Source organism: Vombatus ursinus, unplaced genomic scaffold, assembly GCF_900497805.2.
Source record: "Vombatus ursinus unplaced genomic scaffold, bare-nosed wombat genome assembly UNPS02014772.1, whole genome shotgun sequence".
NCBI lineage: Eukaryota > Metazoa > Chordata > Mammalia > Diprotodontia > Vombatidae > Vombatus > Vombatus ursinus.
The window spans coordinates 2,452,864-2,472,899 of record NW_020954550.1 but is presented as its reverse complement, the minus strand read 5'-3'; the positions used below and the strand labels follow the sequence as shown (position 1 = coordinate 2,472,899).

The window sequence follows — 20,036 nt, the reverse complement described above, 5'->3', positions numbered from 1 at the left end:
TTTTCCTTTGGGGATCTCTTTCAGGAGGAGATTGGTGGATTCTTTCAATTTCTATTTTGCCCTCTGGTTCTAAAATATCAGGACAGTTTTCCTTGATAATTTCTTGAAATTATAATGTCTAGGCCCTTTTTTTGATCATGGCTTTCAGATAGTCCAATAATTTTAAAATTCTCTCTCCTGGATCTATTTTCCAGGTCAGTTGTTTTTCCAATGAGATATTTCACATTGTTTTCTAATTTTTCATTCTTTTGGATTTGTTTTACAGTGTCTTGATTTCTCATAAAGTCACTAGCTTCCAATTGCTCTATTCTAATTTTTAAGGAAGTATTTTCTTCAGTAATCTTTTGGACTTCTTTTCCATTTGTCCAATTTTGCTTTTTAGGGCATTCTTCTCTTCATTGGCTTTTTGGACCTCTTTTGCCATTTGGGTTAGGCTATTTTTTAAGCTGTTATTTTCTTCAGTATTTTTTTGGGTCTCCTTTAGCAAACTGTCAACTTGCTTTTCATGATTTTCTTGTATCACTCTCATTTCTCTTCCTAGTTTTTCCTCTACTTCTCTTACTTGCTTCTCAAAATCCCTTTTGAGCTCTTCCAAGGCCTGGGACTGATTCATATTTTTCTTGGAGGCTTTGGATGCAGGAGCTTTGACTTTGTTTTCTTCTTCTGGTTGTATGTTTTGATCTTCCTTGTCACCAAAGTAAGATAATATAGTCTGACTCTTTTTGTGCTGCTTGCTCATGATCCCAACCAATTACTTGAGTTTTAAACTCTTTGTTAAGGTAAGAGTCTGCTTCCAATGTGGAGAATGTACTATCCCAAGCTTTGGGGGTTTGTACACTTGTTTTCAGAGATACTTCTAGGGACCTGAAAATTTTCAATTCTTCCACGGTGCTACGATAAGGGGTGAGTTGTTTCTTCTCCACTGCCAAAACAAGCTGTACCATGCCAGCACTCCTCCTCGCCCCAGGACCACCCCTGAGAACTGTGACCCAGATCCAAGCACTGGCAAAGCAAGACATCCCTGCCTCAGCCCTGGCAAAGAGATCCTTGTAATCCCCCTCTGATCAGCCACTCGATTCCCCCTCAGTCTGTGGGCTGGAAGCTCAGGAGGCAGCTGCTGCCCTGGGGGTGGCTGAGACCTAGCTTCTTCTCTCACCGAAGTCAGACTTTTCCCACTGACCTTCTAAGTTGTGTTTGGCGTTCGTGGGTTGAGAAGTCTGGGAACCACCAAGCTGCGTGTGATTCAGTCCTCTGAGGCCTGCTCCAGGTTCGCTGAGGCCTGCGCGCCCACGCCAAACTGAGCTCCTCTCCCTGGCCAGCGCGATATACCTTTCTGATCAGCCATCCAGGTTGTCTTGAGCTGAAAATTTGTTTTACTCCATTTTTTTGTGGGTTCTGATGCTTTAGAATTTGTTTAGAGCCATTTTTTATAGGTATTTGGAGGGATTTGAGGGAGAGCTCAAGCAAGTCACTGCTTTCCCTCTGCCATCTTGGCTCTGCCCCACAACATTTCTTATATACACCTTCTTTTATCTTCTGGTACTGCATCTATTCTGGGGCAGCCTTTATCACCTTAAACCTGAATTATTTCAATATAGCCCCAAATCTCTCCATACTGTAGGCCATTCTTCACTCAGCTATCAAATTGACTGTCCTAAAGCACCAGCATCACCTTGTCCCTCCATTCAATAAATTCTAGTGACTTCCTCTCACTCTAGGTGATCAAATATACATTTGGATCAAATATAAGCTACACTGTCATTCAGAATCCTTCACAATCTGGTGCCTCCTACTATTCCAGTCTTCTAAATTCTTCCCCACACTCTGTGATCCAGTGACACAAGACTCCTTCTGTTCTTTACACAATTACTCCATTTCCCAACTTTGGGCATTTCTATTGGCTGGCCCCATGCCTGGAATTCTCTCCCTCCTCTTCTATCTCTTCTTGCTTACCTGACTTCCTTCAAGTCCTAGTTATAATCCCACTTTCTATAAGAAGTTTCCTTCATTCTCCTTAATCCTAGAACCTTCCTTCTATAGATTATTATTAATTTATCCTGCCTATATATTGTTTGTATATAGTTGTTTTTCATGTTTTCTCCCTCACTAGACTGTCAGCTTCTTGACAGCAAGGATTGTCTTTTACCTTTCTTCATTGTCCAGCACTTACCACAGTACCTGGCACATAATAGGTGTTTAGTAAATGCTTTTTGGCTAACTGACCAATGTGGAAAGTGTAATACAGAGTAAAAGGACTGACCTGCAGCATTAAAAGGTCAATTGAGATTAGCTAGCATGCATTTATGGTATACTCATTCAGTAGACTTGTGACTTTCTATATTGGCACTCAGTAGTAGGTGAGAAGAAGGGAAGAAGGTTGGATCTGGGGGTAGGGTAGGTATATGGGACTTGGATTTGGAAAGGGATGAGTGATGACTGGATAGTAAAGAAAGGGATTTGAGGGCGGCAGTTAGAGTAAAGTTGAACTGGTCAACTATATTGTTAAGATTTTGAAGGGAGAAAAATGAAACCAAAACAGGATTGATGGACTGATAAAGGAGTGGAATGACAAGTTTGTGGTGAGCATGAAGGACAGTTTTAGGAGGGATGAAGCACAGAGAAAGATGGTAAAGTCAGGATTTTATGGACAGAGAGATGTATTTTAGATTACTGTATCATGGAATTACAATATTAGTGAGTGAGAATGAGGACAAAGGTATGACCATCTGTGTGGGGCTAAGGTATAGTGAAAGTACAGACCACAGGAGTTGAAGAGGTTGATGAATTGACAAAGCAGGGTGATTAGGGGGTTAGACATGTGTGTCCTGAAATCCTCAGGTACGAGGGCAGGGGTTCAAATGGAAAGGAAGACTATAAGCCCAGTATGGAACTCCTCAAGAAAAGAAAGAGAGTGACCTATGAACCAGGAGATAGTTTCTTTTGTGATCTTGAAAGGGTGATATCTATAAGGAATGAAACTCAAAAAAGGGACAGATTGCCAGCAGGGGAAGAGGTTGGAAGTGGTGATGGTGATGTTGATGATGATGATGATGATGATGACGATGACAACAATGATGACGATAACTAATATTTATATATTGTTTAAGGTCTGCAAAGTATCTTACATATATTATTTCAACTGATACCTATTCTTCCTCCTACCCAGTGTGTTGGAGGACATGAGAGAAGATGTGTCCAGCACTTGAGAAAATGCCTGGGGATGAATTATCCTCCAGGGAAAATTAGGTTTCCATGACTGCAAGGTGATGGAAACGAATATGAGAAGAGGCCCTAATATAAAGAAAGCAGTTTGTTCACAAAACCACAGAATTTGAGGGTAAGAAGGGACCACAGTGATTTCCTAATCTAATACATGCACAAAAGGAATCGTTACTATAACATATGACCACATTTGAGGTTTTCTTGGCAAAGATGCTAGAGTGGTTTACCATTTCCTTCTCCAGTGAATTAAGGCAAACAGAGGTTAATTTACTTGCCCAGGGTCATACAGCTAGTGAGTGTCTGAGGTCACATTTGAACTCAGGTTTTCCTGAATCTAGTCCCAGTGCTCCATCCACTGAGCCACCTAGCTGCCTCATAAAATACTTTACCTGTACTGCATAATATATAAGTGGAAATTTAGTCATCTGATAAAAATTGATAAAGCCAAAAAGAATGTGATAGGACCCAAAGTGGTCTTTTTGCCTGGAATTCTCTAGCTACTATGCCAAATTTCCTTTGTGTGGTAAGTTACCATTTAAACCAGAACATACCATTGAAACTAACCTGAGGATAAGATCAGAGTAATCATTCTAACCTTACCAATATAACATTTAAATGAATCAACAATTGACTAAATGAGACTAATAGTACAAATACATAAAAATTTCAACATATTTGACCAAAAGGTGCTATTAATTGTCTAATTCTGCCTTATAATAGTTTACACTTATTTTCTACTTTGAGGAGATACTGTTTCACCAAGTACATTTATGTAGGCATTCCAAAAGAGGTGCTTGGCTTTATAAATGTAATATCAATGCATGTTCTACAAGAGGACAAAGGCAAGAAGATACATGCCACATACCATCCCATTACTTACTATATTTATTGGATACTTTTAATAAATATATTTAAATAGGTAATAAAATAAAAAAATACAAGTATGAGACAGAAAAATTACTAAATTGGGGCTAAGAAATCTTCATTACTGTGAATATACCCTCCACCAATGGAGATTATAACCATTCTGTGGCCTAGGACATGGTCTTCAAAAGTTAGTATGGTTGAAATATTCATTTCTGTGAAGCCACCCTGATGGTGAGGCCTCTCCAAACTTAGCTAGGTAGGTCCTCAGAACTATAGATGACAGCTTGGCAGAACCTGTCCAAATGCATACTTTGCTGACATAATCCCTAAGAACCTCTAAACCATGACAACAAGGCATTGAAGTAAGACTTTAGGGAAGACCACCAGCATAACCATCTTAAGTTTTTTTTTTCTTAATATAGGAATTTATTTTTTAAACCACTCAATTTTAGAAACAAAGATATGGAGATTTGCTGTGGTCACATGTTTCTGATACAATAGTTGGGGGTGGGGAGAGAAATCTCTCAAATGATCATACGAGCTAAAAAAGATGCTGCTCTTTATCAGAAGAAGTGAACTGATTAAGAACTGATTTGGGTAGTATAGTCACAATCTCATTAATTTCACTTATTTTACTATCAGCCTGAGAAAATAATGAACTTGGAAATTTAACGTCTTAATATGCAATTCTGGTTAAACAATGCAGCAATCACTTTTCTGAATGGATATCACTCTATTTACAACTCATGTTTTGTTTGCTTCAATGAAGAACCATTTTCTGTAGCAATATTTTGTCATAAGGGCTGGATTTTCTGTATGAAGTTTTTTAGTTGACTAGCAAATAGCAAACTCCAAAGACATGACAAGAAGAGAAGATCCATGAAAAGTTAACGCATGACAGTGGCGCCATGATAAATAGAGCAGATGGGATACGGTACCTGTTTATTGCTGTCAGTAGTACAACACAGTTTCTTGAGAGACACAAAATGTCTGATTTTCCTAATAACATAAATAATCAGTGATTAGTAAGTCAGAGAAGAGAAGGCACAACAAACCAGCACACTAAATCCATTAGCAAGCTTTCTCCTAAGACATAATAACCCCAGAGGTGATTTGAGGCCAGATTTTAAAATGAAAAAAAAAAAATCAAAACTAGTTTACAAAAACATCCTAGATATTGTTTTTCATGTATAAAACATGTCAGTCCACACATGCATGCAGAAATGTGTGTCTTCATATGCATGTGTATATCTCCTATTTTTGTATCAGGACTAAAAAGTGATTCCCTAACAGTTTCTTCACCAAGCAACTGAAGACTTCAGTGAAACAATGACAATTCTTGTGAGAGTTATCCTTCTACACATAAGTAGTTTGAATTCTGTTTGGTTACAGCCATCATTTTAAGATATTTGGACAAACCATGAGACTTAGGGGTTCACCCAGGGAAAATTCAATTGTCCTATTGTTTTGGTCTTTAACTCTTCTCATGATTTTCATGCCAAAAATTACTACTTGGCATAGTGCTAATAAAGCCAACATTTGCAGTTCAATCCCCACATGTGCCAACGAGTTTCACACAGAGGAAAAACTCTTTTTCAGGGTCATAGATTGTAGCTCTAATTCTAGTCGATCACTTCACAGATGTTTGTAATCACAACGGAGACTACACAAGTGTGTGTGGGTGTCTCAGCACAGGCTATCATAACTGCCTGAAAAACACTCACATTGACTGGTCATTATCATATCTGTAAGATCAATTTCACTGAATTATTTTTACAGACTCGAAGTTTTATGATACCTTCTTTTGGCTTAACTTTTTTCTGGAGGGAAGAATTAGAACAGGAGATCTTAGAATAATTACTTAGTCAACGTGCACCAAGTATGGGCTTTAAACAAAATACCTTGTTGCCCATGACTGGAAAAAAAAAAACAAAAAAAAAAAACAACTCAAGGACAATAAAAATGGTTGAGTGATGGAATCCCATGCAAAGAACGGACAACAGGCTTTGTTTCTTTTGCTTGTTATACAGATGCACAAATTAGAATCCTCAGAAAGACTATTCTTAAAGAAATGTCTATTTTGTTTGGTTACCTAGATGATTCAGGTTGGAAACAATAGGTTCTTTGCTTTGGTTTTCTAAGTAGACTGGGCCTAAGGATGATAAAAGTAAGATGGGATTAGGCAAAATTGGCAGGCACATGGCAGCTGAAAGTAAGTTGCTGAAAGAAATGGCAGTTCAGCAAACGGTACCTAGGGAGGTGATTAGTAGGCTCATATCTGTGAGTACCTAAGCCTCTGCCAGTTTGTTTATGAATGATCATAGTGGCTAGAACGATGTTATAGGAAAAAAAAATATAACACAGCATGTGGCAGTATGCAGTTGTATCTAGACTGAGGAGTACTGTCAACATTGAATAATAAGTACATTTTGAAGGGGAAGCATTTTCACCCCTTCCATAGCCTTGTGCCCTTAAGATGTCTAGATACGGGGTGGGGAACCTGTGGCCTCGAGGCCATATTGATATGCGGTCCTTTGACTTGGCCTCACTTGAGGACCCAGAGGGCTATGCATGGCCTCAAGGCCATAGGTTCCCCACCCCTGGTCTAGATTGTAGGTCTTACAAGGGTAGGGGCATCATGGCATAGTTGATAGAGTACTGATTACACTTGGGGTCAGGAGATGAGTACAAATCCCATTTCAGATTCTTTCTAAGTACAAAATGGCAAGCCTCTCATGGCCTCAGTTTCCTCACCTATAAAACTGAGATAATAGTACCTGAACTCATAGGATTGTTGTGAAATTGAAAGCAACTTGAGGCATTATTTTATTCTCATCTTCTATCTCCCATCCCCCAGAGCCCAACCCAGGGTTCAGCACACAATAGGCATTTGTTATTTATTGAACTGGATCATTATACTGGATGTGTAGTTCTTCTAACAACATAAGTACTGGCAAATCAAGTGGCATTCATAAGAGATGAATCTTCACATACTCCTCTCATTCCTGGGTTGTCAAAATTGTCCCTGCCTTTTCTTTCCCCTAAAGAATTTTGTATAATCCCATGTGTCTCTTATGTACACATACTGCCATATGCTATTAAAATGGTATTGACACTTCAGGTTAACCTACAAAACCTAATCAGTAATTTATTGTAAGTGATTAAATAACACTGTATCCTGTTTGGCCCAGTATACTTTCTCACAAAGTTCACATTGGGGAGGAAATCAAATTGCACATTTACCTTCCCTTATGGTGACATAAAACAATTGTTTGCCTCTTTAAGATCAGAGATTAAATGAAACTGGATCTCACCAGCTCCAGGCTAACATGTTTTTCTTCCTCAATCAAATGACCTCTCTATTCTTTACCTCTATCAGCCAAGCAGCCTGGGAGCTGCTGAATTATCCTCTCAGAGATGCAAAGAGAAGGGGAGTAATATGGAGCCTTGGAGGGGAATAATCGTACATACTATAGAGGGTCTGGCAGTTTTATCCTTTCAAGAAGAAGTAGCAGAATGCAGTAGGTCAGGCTAGACCAGAGCTCCTTCCCTTAAGAAGAGAAGGCAAAGGTCATCCCATGAGATTGGGAGCCTGAAAAAAACATGAGAAGGATATGATATAGTGTTATGAAAGACACGATGGATGGGAAGGGAAAAGAACAGCTTTGCCTTGGGTTTCTTTTTTCAGATGGCCTGCCTATTTCTGTAGTGGTGGTGGTTGTCCATTCTTGAAGAGGACCAAAATGACATCACTATGTTGGAGTCAAGGTACAGGGCGTCTGACTGCTGCTGATCAGACCAATATGAGCTCAGAAGGTTCTACCACAGTTTGGGCACAGATAGCCCACATGAACAGAGCCTATCTTGATAACCATGCCCTAAATAGAGATGTTGATATATCCATGAATCTGTAATGGTAACACTTGCTAAAGAAAACACAATACATTCAACTGAATCTTGGTCTTTGTCATTTGCTACAAGTTCAAAATTCATTTCTCACCCTCCTTGGCCAATCACTGGTGTGATCTTCACATGCTGTTGAACACTGTCTCCTGATTTTCTTCTGGCATAGTAAACCCCTTGCCATTCCTATGTGAAGAGAAATAGTAAAGTTTCTCAGTCACTATTCATCATTTGTTCTAAAAAAGTCCCAATGACTTGATTTCAAAAGGGTGGGAAAGGCTTCCATATGTAAAAATACTTGCAGTAACTAAACTTGAGGCTGTTTCTCAAGTATCTTTCTCCAACAAAAGCTAATGGGCATCGAGTGGTGATATCGGCAAAGTGCTTTACAACCAGTAATTCTGTTGTGATTGCTATGTCCATTTTGTGGCTAAGAAAAATGAATGCTGGGAGAGAAAAAGGGGAAGAAAGAATAGGGGGGATGGAAGCAAGGAATCTAATCCAACCTCACACTGTGGATTTCCACAGGAAGTCAAAGAACCCTGCCAGGATCACTCTAGGAGTACACATGGAATTTTTTCCTTGGTCTTGGAAGAGGCTAGCGTAGGATTGCGCCTTTCCTCCTGTTATAAACTTTAAAAGAGAAGGGAGAGTATGCAGTAATGAGGGCAAGGATGAGAGTAGTCACTATTCTCTATCCTTTGAATATTCAGATTTTGGGAACTTTTTTAAACATCATAGGCATTTTGATGTTATGTTGTTGTTTTTCAGTCATGTCTGACTCTTTGCGATCCCTTTTGGGGTTTTCTTGGAAAAGATACTAGAGTTATTTACCATTTCCTCCTCCAGCTCATTTTATAGATAAGGAAACTGAGGCACACAGGGTTAAGTGACTTGCCCAGGGTCACATGGCTAGTATGTGTCTGAGGCCAGATTTGAATTCAGGTCTTACTGATTCTTGGCCCAGCACTCTATCCACTGTGCCACTTAGCTGCCCCAATATTTGTGCCCTTATCTGTTCAATAGTCTTTGTTGTTGTTTTTGTTGAGTCCTATCCGACTCTTCCTGACCTCACTTGAGGTTTTATTAGTATAGATACTGGAGTAGATTGCCATTTCCTTCTCCTGATCATTTTACAGATGAGGAAACTGAGGCAAACAGGGTTAAGTGATTTGTCCAGGGTTACACAACTAGCAAATGGTTCGTGAAGATGAGTCTTCCTGATTCCAGGCCTCGAGCTCTATCCATTGCGCCATCTAGCTACCCCAAATGTAGGAACAAGTGGGACAAAAGGAGTGATTTTTGGCTATTCTTTCCTCATGCTCCTGTCTCACTATAGCTAACTGGTTCATACCTTGTTCAGGGACTACAGCTGGAACGGTGTGACAGTTCTATACACATTTTAATGTGTTTTTAACAAGTCCCTGGGCTTTGTTTAGCAACTGATATGTTCTTTTCACTTTTGTTTCCCACTTTTCCCATTCAGGGTCCAACTGGTTGAATCCTGTCTGATGGATCACCAACTTATTTTGGCTTGTTTTTTGGCTGATCTTCCTATAAGCTGAACACCTGTCTTTTTCACATCATGGCTGGGAAGATAAATAACAGCTAAGAAAGTGTGATGAAACTTGGCAGCGAATGGGGTGTGACATGGGGAAGGACTCTATAAACTCAAGGAATTGGCCACTTTCCAGGGAATTTATAGTGTGAATGACTGACATTTGGGTTGACTAGGTGGCCACTCTGAACTCTCAAAATTCTATGATTCAGGAACAAGTAGTTCTGGCTTTTGTCCATGATGTGTGTCTGGCAACCAGGTCATCAAACAGTTTGCTATAGGGCAGATCTACTTACAGATCAGGCAGTGTGGTGCAGTAGAAAGAACACTGTACCAGACCCAGTTAAAACTTAATTTGAATTCTGGTTTTGCAATTTACACCCTCTATGACCTTGGAAAAGTCACTTAATTTCTTTGGCACTCAATTTCCTCAATTATAAAAAGAGAAAATATAAGCCTCTAACTACAAATGCAGTGTCATCTTTGTTTAGACCAAAGCTGGTTGAAACAAATGGATAGGTAAATGCGTTAAGAAGAAAGGTATCTCCATCAGGGCAAATCAAATGAGTGGAGGGGTACAATGTGAATTGTTACTGGTGTTATTAAATATGTATATATGTGTATATCTGTGTATTATGTGTATATATGTATACTTATGTGTATATACTTATATATGCATATTATATATGTATATATGTATATATACATATATGCATATTATATATGTATATATGCATATATGTATATGTATATATGTATACATATGTGTATGTGTGTGTGTATATGTATGTATACACACACACACACACACACACACACACACACACATATATACATATGTAGTCAACCAGATAAAGATATATAGAGAACACAGACTTCTCTGGATAAAGAGAACACACAGCAAGTCACTACGTGGAATTCTTCTTTATCCCAGAACCTCCCTCCTCACCTTCCCCTCTCTTACCTCTGGTTCAAAGAATCCCTCCCTTCCATCAAGAGCTCAAGTCTTTCCTGATCTCTTAAACTGGTAGTTTCCTCCCTTCTTCCCAAAACATCTCATTTTTATATTTATTCTCTTTGTATTTACACTACATATACTTACATATGACCTTGTTGCCTTCCTTATTAGAATTTAAGTTGAGCAGGGGCCATTTCTTTCTTTGTATTTGTATCTCTAGTGCCTAGCACAGTGCTTGGCATGTGGCGAGCACTTAATAAAATGCTCACTGATTGTCTGATAGCCAAATCAATTAATCTGGAACAGTGAAGATATGTGTATAAGAATTGTTTTCTTTAAAAACAGATTAACTACTAATGCTATGGAGATTATCAGGCATGAAACAACCCAGCCTATGATATAGGAGGTCCAAAGACACCTCAAAGAGATATTTTGCACATAGAAACTAGGTGTTTTAACTCATTACAATATTTGTAACTATTCTAAAAATCACAAAATGGGGACTCCTAGAAATCTCCTGGAAGGAGTGGAAATAATGTTCACTAACCTTTCCCTTCTTGATGCACGTGTTGATGGTATCCAGCAGATCTGCACGGTTTTGGTCGCTTTTGGGCAATTCAGTGAGTTCTTTACCTATAAGCTCTCCCTTGTGATAGCCCATCATCCTTTCGAAGGCGGGGTTGACATACTGATAGAGACAGGTAATTCCAGGTGAGGTAAAAGAGGAATCAATGTGTTCTCTTTTCTGTTAAGTTGTGTGATTTTCACGTTGGCTGCCATATTAACACATCTCCTCCAGTAAACAGCTTACAATAACTCTGAGAGCAAAGGAGAGCTTGAACCAATTGCCATTACAATACCTCTTTCCCAACTTAGGAATTAACACTATCAGTCTTCCCCTCCCCACACCCACATAGACCTTTTGCCAGGGATCACAAGATTTGGGGGAAAATCAAAAGTTATTTCATTAGGAAAGGGTCAAGACCCCTCAACTTGGTATACATCCTTTGTCACTCTCCATAGTCTCTGATGGATAAGCACTCAGAAAAGAAATATCAAATCTATAGCTAAAATCAAATAAATCATCCAACAGATTGTGGCTTAAGCAATTAAAAAGTTTTGCATCTTTACTGAACAGTGGTTTTTCCTCCCCCATCTTTTACTCAGTTGCCACTGGTAAAGTGTGAACCTAATTTTTTTTGCATAATTTTCTCATTCATTCTCATTTTCTACCTAGGGTATAAGTACTACCTAAGGGACCCCTTTATTCCTAGAGATTTCAAAAAGGTGTGGAAAGGAGGAATGTGAAAAGAGGACAATCCAGGAGCACGAGGAAGACATTTCTGGGAACAGTGGAATCAAGGAGGTCCCTTTCAAAATTTTTGCTTAGGAGTGTGGAATTTGAGGCCAATGCTCTAAAAATTGCCATCTGTTGGTGATCTTGGTGGCATGCAAAAGATGACGAGATAAAAATCGCCTGACTGACAGACAGTTGCTCAATCTTGTCTATCACTGTCACTGAGCTTAGAATAAAAATTATGTTTTCAGTGATGTGAGCTCATCTCCTACTGCTGGCAGCCTGGACTGCTCACAGACAGTGAAATCTCACCAACTTAAAAGTAACTGGGGCAGAAGACAGTTTTAATTAGGAAGGCAGGAAATGAGCATTTATTAAGTGTTTGTTACGTACCAAGCACTGTGCTAAGCACTTTACAAATGTCATCTCATTTGATCCTCACAACCTTGGGAGGCAGGTGCTGTCATTATCCCCACTTTACAATTGAGGAAACTGAGGCAGATAAAGGTTAAGTGAATTGCCCAGGGTCACTAGTAAGTGTCTGAGGTTAGATTTGAACTCAATGCTTCCTGGTTCCAGGCCTAGTGCTCTATCCACTTTGTCATCTAGTTACTTCACTTAGTTAAAAAATAGAAATTGGAGATAATTTTAAAAGCAGGGCAATTTTTTATTATAGATATTTAATGATTGCAACCCAGAGGCATAGTAGATAGACAACCAGCCTATTATGTCAGGAAGATCTGGGTTCAAATCTTCCCTCAAATATTTACTAGCTTTGTGACTATGGGCAAATCACTTAACCTCTCAATGCTTCAGATAATTCTCTAAGACTATGAGATATAGAGATGTTGCCTTGGTGAAGTGGTAGAGCAAATTTTCTCTCTGGGATTTCCCTATTATCAATAAAATCAGTGGTCCAAACAAACTGGAAAAAAAAACTACATAATTCAAACATATAAGAAATTTGCTTCAGTGATTATAAACAATGGTTTAACACCAGCGTGCCAAATGTTGGTGAGTAAATGGGTTCCTCTAAAAACATTATTTATATGCTGCTAACCACTAAGCATGAGAGCTAGTGCAAAGAAAAATTTCAATACTGTCTATTTCCTAAGGATTACAGATTCCCAATTAATGGAACTGGAATTACAATTAAGTCCTGATTAGTGTAAATAATGAATCCTGTGAAATGGGTACATTATTTAAATTAGCATTATATCTTTCCATTGGACCGGAACAAGTTACCACATTTTACAGAATTATAACTTCCAGTAGTATGAAGTCGAATATGTGTGACTGCTCCATGGGATTCATTATATTCACACTAATCAGAAACTGGTTGTGATGAGAATTTAATGGTTAACTAAAGCTTGGACCTGACCCTAGTTCAAGAAAGAAAATTATGCATGTTTAGTGTTGTTTTTTTTACTTAGGTCAAGGACTTATATCAGATATCATGGCAAAGTACAGAAACATTTCCCATCTATGTTTTTAAAAACAAACACTCTTTTTCATACCTGAATGACATGATCATCGCTGGTTATTTCTATGGCTTCATGACAGTGGTCAAGTGCTGTAAAAATTGAGTTACATGCCCTGAAAAGCGCAAATGTTCCGTTAGTTTTATTGTAAAACCAAAGCATCTTTCTCAAGATGGTTTGTTTTACCTGCTGCTTTATTAAGTTAATCAATTCACAGGATGCATAAAATCTGTTTCCCTCCAAACCATGTAACACAGAAAAAATTATTTGCTTTGAAGAAAAACTGACTTTTAAAATATATATATATATATATATGTATGTATGTGTGTGTGTGTGTGATATAAACATTACCACTAAGGAATGAATACACCTCATATGTTCCTGCACATATTTTAACAAATGACAAATTCAAGATGAATTTGAAATATCTTTCTGGATAATATAAGAGTTACATACCAAATACAACTTCATTACTAAGACAGCTAATTAGAAACAGAGATGACTGGTTTTCTAAGGACTCTAGGCCCTCCTTCAACAAAAATTCTTATATTCCTGTCATATCTTTAATCAGGCAGAAGGCAAATCCTGGTCAACACAAAGAACAGAAGTAGCCCCTTAATTTAAGCAGTGGGTTTCTTTGGCCTTCAGCAATAGACAGCGAAACATTTTCCCTCCTTTTCTTATATTCCCAAGCTTACACTAGTTTTAGAACAATCCACTTCCAAATCACGATCAAAGGTTGATACCACTTTGATCCCTTAACTTAAGGAACCCAAGTCAGCGGAAGCCCTGAGGAAGAAAATTTCCTGTGAAACTTTTTTATCTGTTCCTTGTAACTGAAACTATGACATATATTTCTTGGGGGGAAGGGAGTAATTTTTAACTAGCATCCATTCTTGCTCAATAGAACAGCTATTGGAGTCCTTATTTGCACTGGTTGCTTAAATAATAAACATTAAAGGCACTTTAAACAATACTATGTGATGATTCCTCATAAAATCAATTTTATCGTGTTACCTATTAGTAAACACAGAAATCCACCCTTTGTTTGGTTTTAAGCTTTGTAATTGACTTTAATGAGTATACTATGCCTTCTCTTTGCTCTATGACCTACTGCTTCCCATAAGAAATGTCCATAAAAGTCCCACTGAGATACCTTATCATGGCATGGAGATGACTGTGCATCCTCAAAGAAAACACTGGCAAAATGCAAAGTCTGGATGGTCCTAGCAAACTTGTAAATCTCAATATGGTCCCAACAATAGATTGTATGTACTTTGTAAGGACCAGCCTAGTTAAGTATGGAGAAACTCATTACCAATAGACTGACCACTTATTTGGTGGTCAAGTTTGATGACTTATTTGGCCAGAATAACTTGTGAAACAACAAAATACAAAACTGTCCTCCAACCTTTATGATTCCCTTCTACTTATTCAGTAACTATGGCAGAGTGGTGGTAAAGGAGAGAAAGGTTGCTAAGAATTGCAGCTTGTAGTCCATTTATAAATATTTACCTAACCACTAATTAAATTGGAAGGCACTAGACATAGTAAACATAGAATAACAACACAAAAATTAAATTTGCTATATTTTCACAGAAAATTACTTTTTACTAATATAGGAATTGTTTCCAAATCAGCTGTCTATGTACACAGTCTGACCATCAACTTGTTAGGGCAAATGTCAAAATCAATACCAAATTAGAAGACAAAATAAAAATGAGAATATATGGTTCCAACTTGACCTATTTAAACAAGCTGATGACACCAAAAAATAGGATATGGGTAAAAAAGCAGACACCAACAGAAGCTATCATTGTTTCCTAATGAAGTTTAACCAATGTAAATTGGTTGTCACAATGAAGATTCCAAAAGAGCCTAGAAAGTGCTTCACAAACAAACACATAATCTATTTGCCAAGCGGAGTGTTATGGAAGCCATAGGCAATGCTAAATATAACTTAAATACATTTATATTTATATCAAATTTTATTAAAATTAAATTTATTTCAATTAAGTTTAATTAATAAATTAATGTGTTTAAATTATTTAATTAAATTGAATTTTAATTAAATATAAATATAAGTTCATTCAAAAAATGATTCACAAAACAACGATAAGTGGAGAAGGGAAAAGCATCTTATAGAGAACGTGGTGAATAGACCCAATTAAGTCAGATCATTCCAAGAATATTTAAAGATAAGTTTAGAAGGACAACAAAGAAAAGAAAGAGATCTGCTAAGATTTTGATAAGAAATTATTTTCTTCATCAATCACTATAAAACCATCACTGTCAAGCACTACCATTGTAGTTTTGAGGCACTAGATGAGGAAGTAGCCGTGAAAATAAAGAAAACAAAGACAGAAAGAGCAACTGGATTACATCAAATATATATAAAGCCCAGAGCTATGCTAAAAGTAACACAATTTTGAAGGTATTCAGGGATAAGTCCTTGAAATATTTGAAAGGAGAGAATACCAAATGCTTGGAAAAAATTAGAGACATTGTTATTACTGAAAAAAGGTGACCAAGAAAATATCAATAACTATTTTATGGGAATAATTTAAACATGAATCAAAGGAATTCTTCATGAAGGTATGAGAAGAGAATAGGAAGGTTTTCACAAAGGACATTCTACAGCTAACAATATTTATACAGCCACAGAAATGACTGAACGTTGTGGAGAATATGAGATCCCACTGTGCTTATTGCTTGTTGGCTATGAAAAATCATTTGATTCAGTACAGAAAAATGTAACCTGTTCTAATAAGCAGTCTTTCATGCATATGTTAAAATTATGCATAATCACTTATAAGATGCAACAATACCTATAACTTAATTCAACAACCCTCTAATTATTAATATCAAGTGAAGAATAAGACAGGATGACATGCTCTCCAAAGATGTCTGCCGCTGTCATGATGGATGTCTAGTAACGAATGCCAACAGAGGAGGGTCTCCTATACATGGTAAGGTCCTCTAGATGTCCCTTTTTGCAGTTGACATTGTCCTGATTTCACCAAGTCCCAGAACTTTGCAGAGCCTCCCAAATGGGATCTATAATCACTCAGTCCAATAAACCATGAAGAAAAAAAAAAACAAGTGGATGAATTACGACTATTGTCCAGACGATGATATAAAGTGGGATGGACAATCCATAGAGCTTTTCTAAATCTTTCAAAAACACTGAAGCTTGACAGTGAGCTGGGCTCAGAATTGAAAAGGAAGACAGTACACTGGATTGCATTTGAGAAACTGCATAGTACGTTTACCTTGATGCTTTTTCTGGAAATGATGGTCCATTTTTTAAAAATTAGTATCCTTCCAATGATGCTATACAACTACAAATAATGGAGTAACAAAATCTCCCAAGAAATAAAGAAGAAAGTCACCCAATCAGCAATGTGAGTATGAATAGGTTGCAACACATCGCCAACGAAGAAATGTGTGTCAAAAGCAGTGTAAACAATATTATCAAGGAGATGTACAATTAAAACAGGAGACCACATAGTGAGGACAAAAGAGTAGATAGGCAGCCTGTTTGCTCCATTGGTATTTAATGTGATGTTAACAGATCAGGAGAAAGGCCCTCAACAGATAACAGAATAGATCCCTATGATGAAGGACTTATGAAATTATCTGAATAAAAGTGGAACCCGATGAGATACGGACAGATTGTAATATGGGATTGTTTTACTTTTGTATTTGTATCCCCAGCACTTGGCACAGTGCATGGCATACAGTAGGTGATTAACAAATGCCTTTTTATTCATTCAAGTCATATTTGAGAGAAAAGTAGACATTTATATTTCAAGTTTGCAAAGTGCCATTTGAGTTTCTCACTACCCCTGTGAGGTAGGTGCTACAGACATTATCATCATTTTACAGATGAAGAAACTAAGGTTCAATTAAATGACTTGACCACATGCTCACAGGCAGTATGTTTCAGACATATGACTTGAGCTTAGCTCTTCTTGACACCAGGTCCATTATTTGGTCTTGTATACTAGACTGCCTCATAAAATGTCTGTAGATTCTAGCTTTTAATGAGTGGAAGCTATTTTTTCCAACTACTTTTGTCCATATGATCTGAAAACTAAAGCCAAGTAACCCTTCTGCCATACTTCATGCACAAATGAACACTGAAAGGGGTGGGGCTGGGAGGAGAATGAAGAAGAACATTAAAAAAATAAGATATGTGACTACTAAAATGCCTCCAGGTATGATGTAAAGAAAAACCATCTTTACCCAAAACATTTCTTTTGTATTCTTCCATAAGAGGTACCTCAGTCAGATAAACCTGAAGGACCTGTCCTTGCCCTTTATGTCTTGCACCTGCATTCAAAAAAGGCATCTGAAGACAAGGATGCAAGAATTATACTTTGCTTAGGATAATTTTTAAATATCGGTACTTGCTAAATTAGGCCTTACCCTATAAATGTTATTGAGTTACGGATTAATCCCTTGCCCAGTCCTTAAGAGTGCGCGCGCGTGTGTGTGTGTGTGTGTGTGTGTGTGTGTATTTTCCTGTTAAGAATATAAATGGGTATTTAAAATACTATCATTGCTACCCTTTCAAGTTGTATCCTTCTTTAAAAAAATTCTTAAATGTGGCCTCCTATATCTATTAAACCATTATCTTTGGTAACTGCCAATGAAACATTAAAAAAATATCCAATAGGATAGGGTATATTTTTATGAGCAATCTAGGTAAGAGGGTATCAATAATTCTTGCAAATTAATTACCCTTAGAGATTAATACTACGGGACTTCAATGTTTAGATAGACTTTACATGATTGCTATAAAACCTGCAGAAGAATGAGATAATCAATATGAGTCATGTTCTCTGTTTGGAAACTTAATTGCTCGTATTAATTTTTAATATTATTCATGCCGAGGTGTTTTTGCTTTATTAACTTTCTGTTCTTGGGAACTTTAGCATTCTGCTTCATCGCATTTACCCCTTTTTTGTAGTCTCCAAGAAAAGAAACTGAGGAATTGCCAACAGAAACAAGAAGATGAAACAACAAGTACTATAATATCTGGAATGGCTGGAAACATAGATAACCCTTACAGGTAATTTTATTGGAGAACACATCAGGAAAAACTCAGCAGAAGGACTTCTGAACTGGGAGGCAGGTGAGCGGAAATTCAGCTGTACAACATAAATGCCTCAATGACATTGGCGAGTTTCCTTGCTGGCAAAATAAGGGGATTGAAGCAAACGGCTCCTTCTAGCTCTAAGGTTCTGTGATTTGTTCCCATCCTAAGAGACACCTCAAAGTCACCATGTCCCAAATGGAGCTCATTATCGTCCCCTCCAAACATTCCTCTCCCCCCCGAGATTCCCTATTTCTCTCAAAGACTCCACCCTCCTTCTAGGTTTGTAACCTCAGTACTAACCATGACCTCTCACTCTCCCTGAAACCACATATCCAATCAGTTGCCCAATCCTTCCACTCCTTCCTTCACAACAACTCTCACATCTCTCTGCTTATAAAAGCACTGTCTTAGTTTGGGCCCTCCTGACCATTCACTGAGATCGCTGAAACAGCTTCATAATTGGTCTCCCTGGCTTGAGTCTCTCACCAAAACAGTCTAACATACACTTTGCTGTCAGAGTAATTTTCTTTAGGCACATACAATATGACTGCCCTGTTAAACCAATTCCAGTGGGTTCCTATTGACTCTAGGATTAAGTATAACTTCTCTTTCTCAGGGTTTTTTTTTTTTTTTTGGCTAGGCAATGGGGTTAAGTGACTTGCCCAGGGTCATACAGCTAGTAAGTGTTAAGTGTCTGAGACTGGATTTGAACTCAGGTCCTCCTGAATCCAGGGCCGGTGCTCTATCCACTGCCCCACCTAGCTGCCCCTAACTTCTCTTTTTCACTTTCAAAGTCCTACCCAACCTGGCCTCAAGCTATCTTCTTAGCCTCATTGGACATCTCTCCCTATCCTGCACTCCATATCGAGACAACTTGGTCTTCTCTCTGCTTCTCAAACAAGACACTCCATATCAGGAGAATGCTGGTGCCAGATTGTGCTGGCTTGCAAGAGCCAATTGTGAACTTTTTAGTGGGAACATGCACAACTCAGAAATCTGCAAGTACTTTTAAGTCAGGGCTTGATTTATTGTTTTGTTAACTGTCTATACTTAAGTGATGGATAATATATTAACAATGCAGTTTAAACTTAAAAGGGTGTCATGTATTTTCAGAGAGCTGGTTGTTAAATATGTATCAGCACACTCTTGCTCTATATCCACTCTCAATGCCTTTTCTTTTTTTTTTTTTCCAGCCAAAGACAAGGTTTATTAAAGATTCACCATGTTGGCTAGAGTCTTGAGGAATCTGAACATTCAATGCCTTTTCATGAGCTCCCCCTGCATGGAATGCTATCTCTCTTAGCGTCCTCTCTTCCTTTAAGACACAGCTCAAGCACCATCAAAGCTTTTCAATGCTTGTGTCCACTCTCCCTCATAAATTAGCTTGCACTTCTATGCACGCCTTTCTATGTATTTGTATCTATTCATTTTATATTTATGCTGTATATATTAATTTATGTTCTTATTATCTGCCCCTTTAGAATATTAGCTCCCTATGACTAGGGATTGCTTCATTCTTTGTTCTTATATCCCCAGCCCCTACCACACTATTTGCCCCACAGTAAAGGCTTAATTAAATACTTGTTAATTGATTTTCTGATAGACTCTAAGCACTGAGAAGATAGGGTCTGTGCTATTTTTCATCT

At 37.9% G+C, this 20,036-nt stretch overlaps 1 protein-coding gene across 1 annotated transcript in view; it reads right to left on the bottom strand.

Moving 5' to 3' along the window:
- The window catches only part of PDE8B (phosphodiesterase 8B), a 255,279-nt gene that overhangs the window by 94,388 nt on the left and 140,855 nt on the right, over window positions 1-20,036 (bottom strand). The window contains exons 7-10 of the mRNA XM_027863365.1: window positions 13,323-13,401; window positions 11,056-11,196; window positions 8,090-8,178; window positions 5,028-5,088 (exon numbers count right to left, since the gene is read on the bottom strand). Coding sequence (XP_027719166.1) covers window positions 5,028-5,088; window positions 8,090-8,178; window positions 11,056-11,196; window positions 13,323-13,401 — 370 coding nt within the window. The remainder of the gene's footprint in view (window positions 1-5,027; window positions 5,089-8,089; window positions 8,179-11,055; window positions 11,197-13,322; window positions 13,402-20,036) is intronic.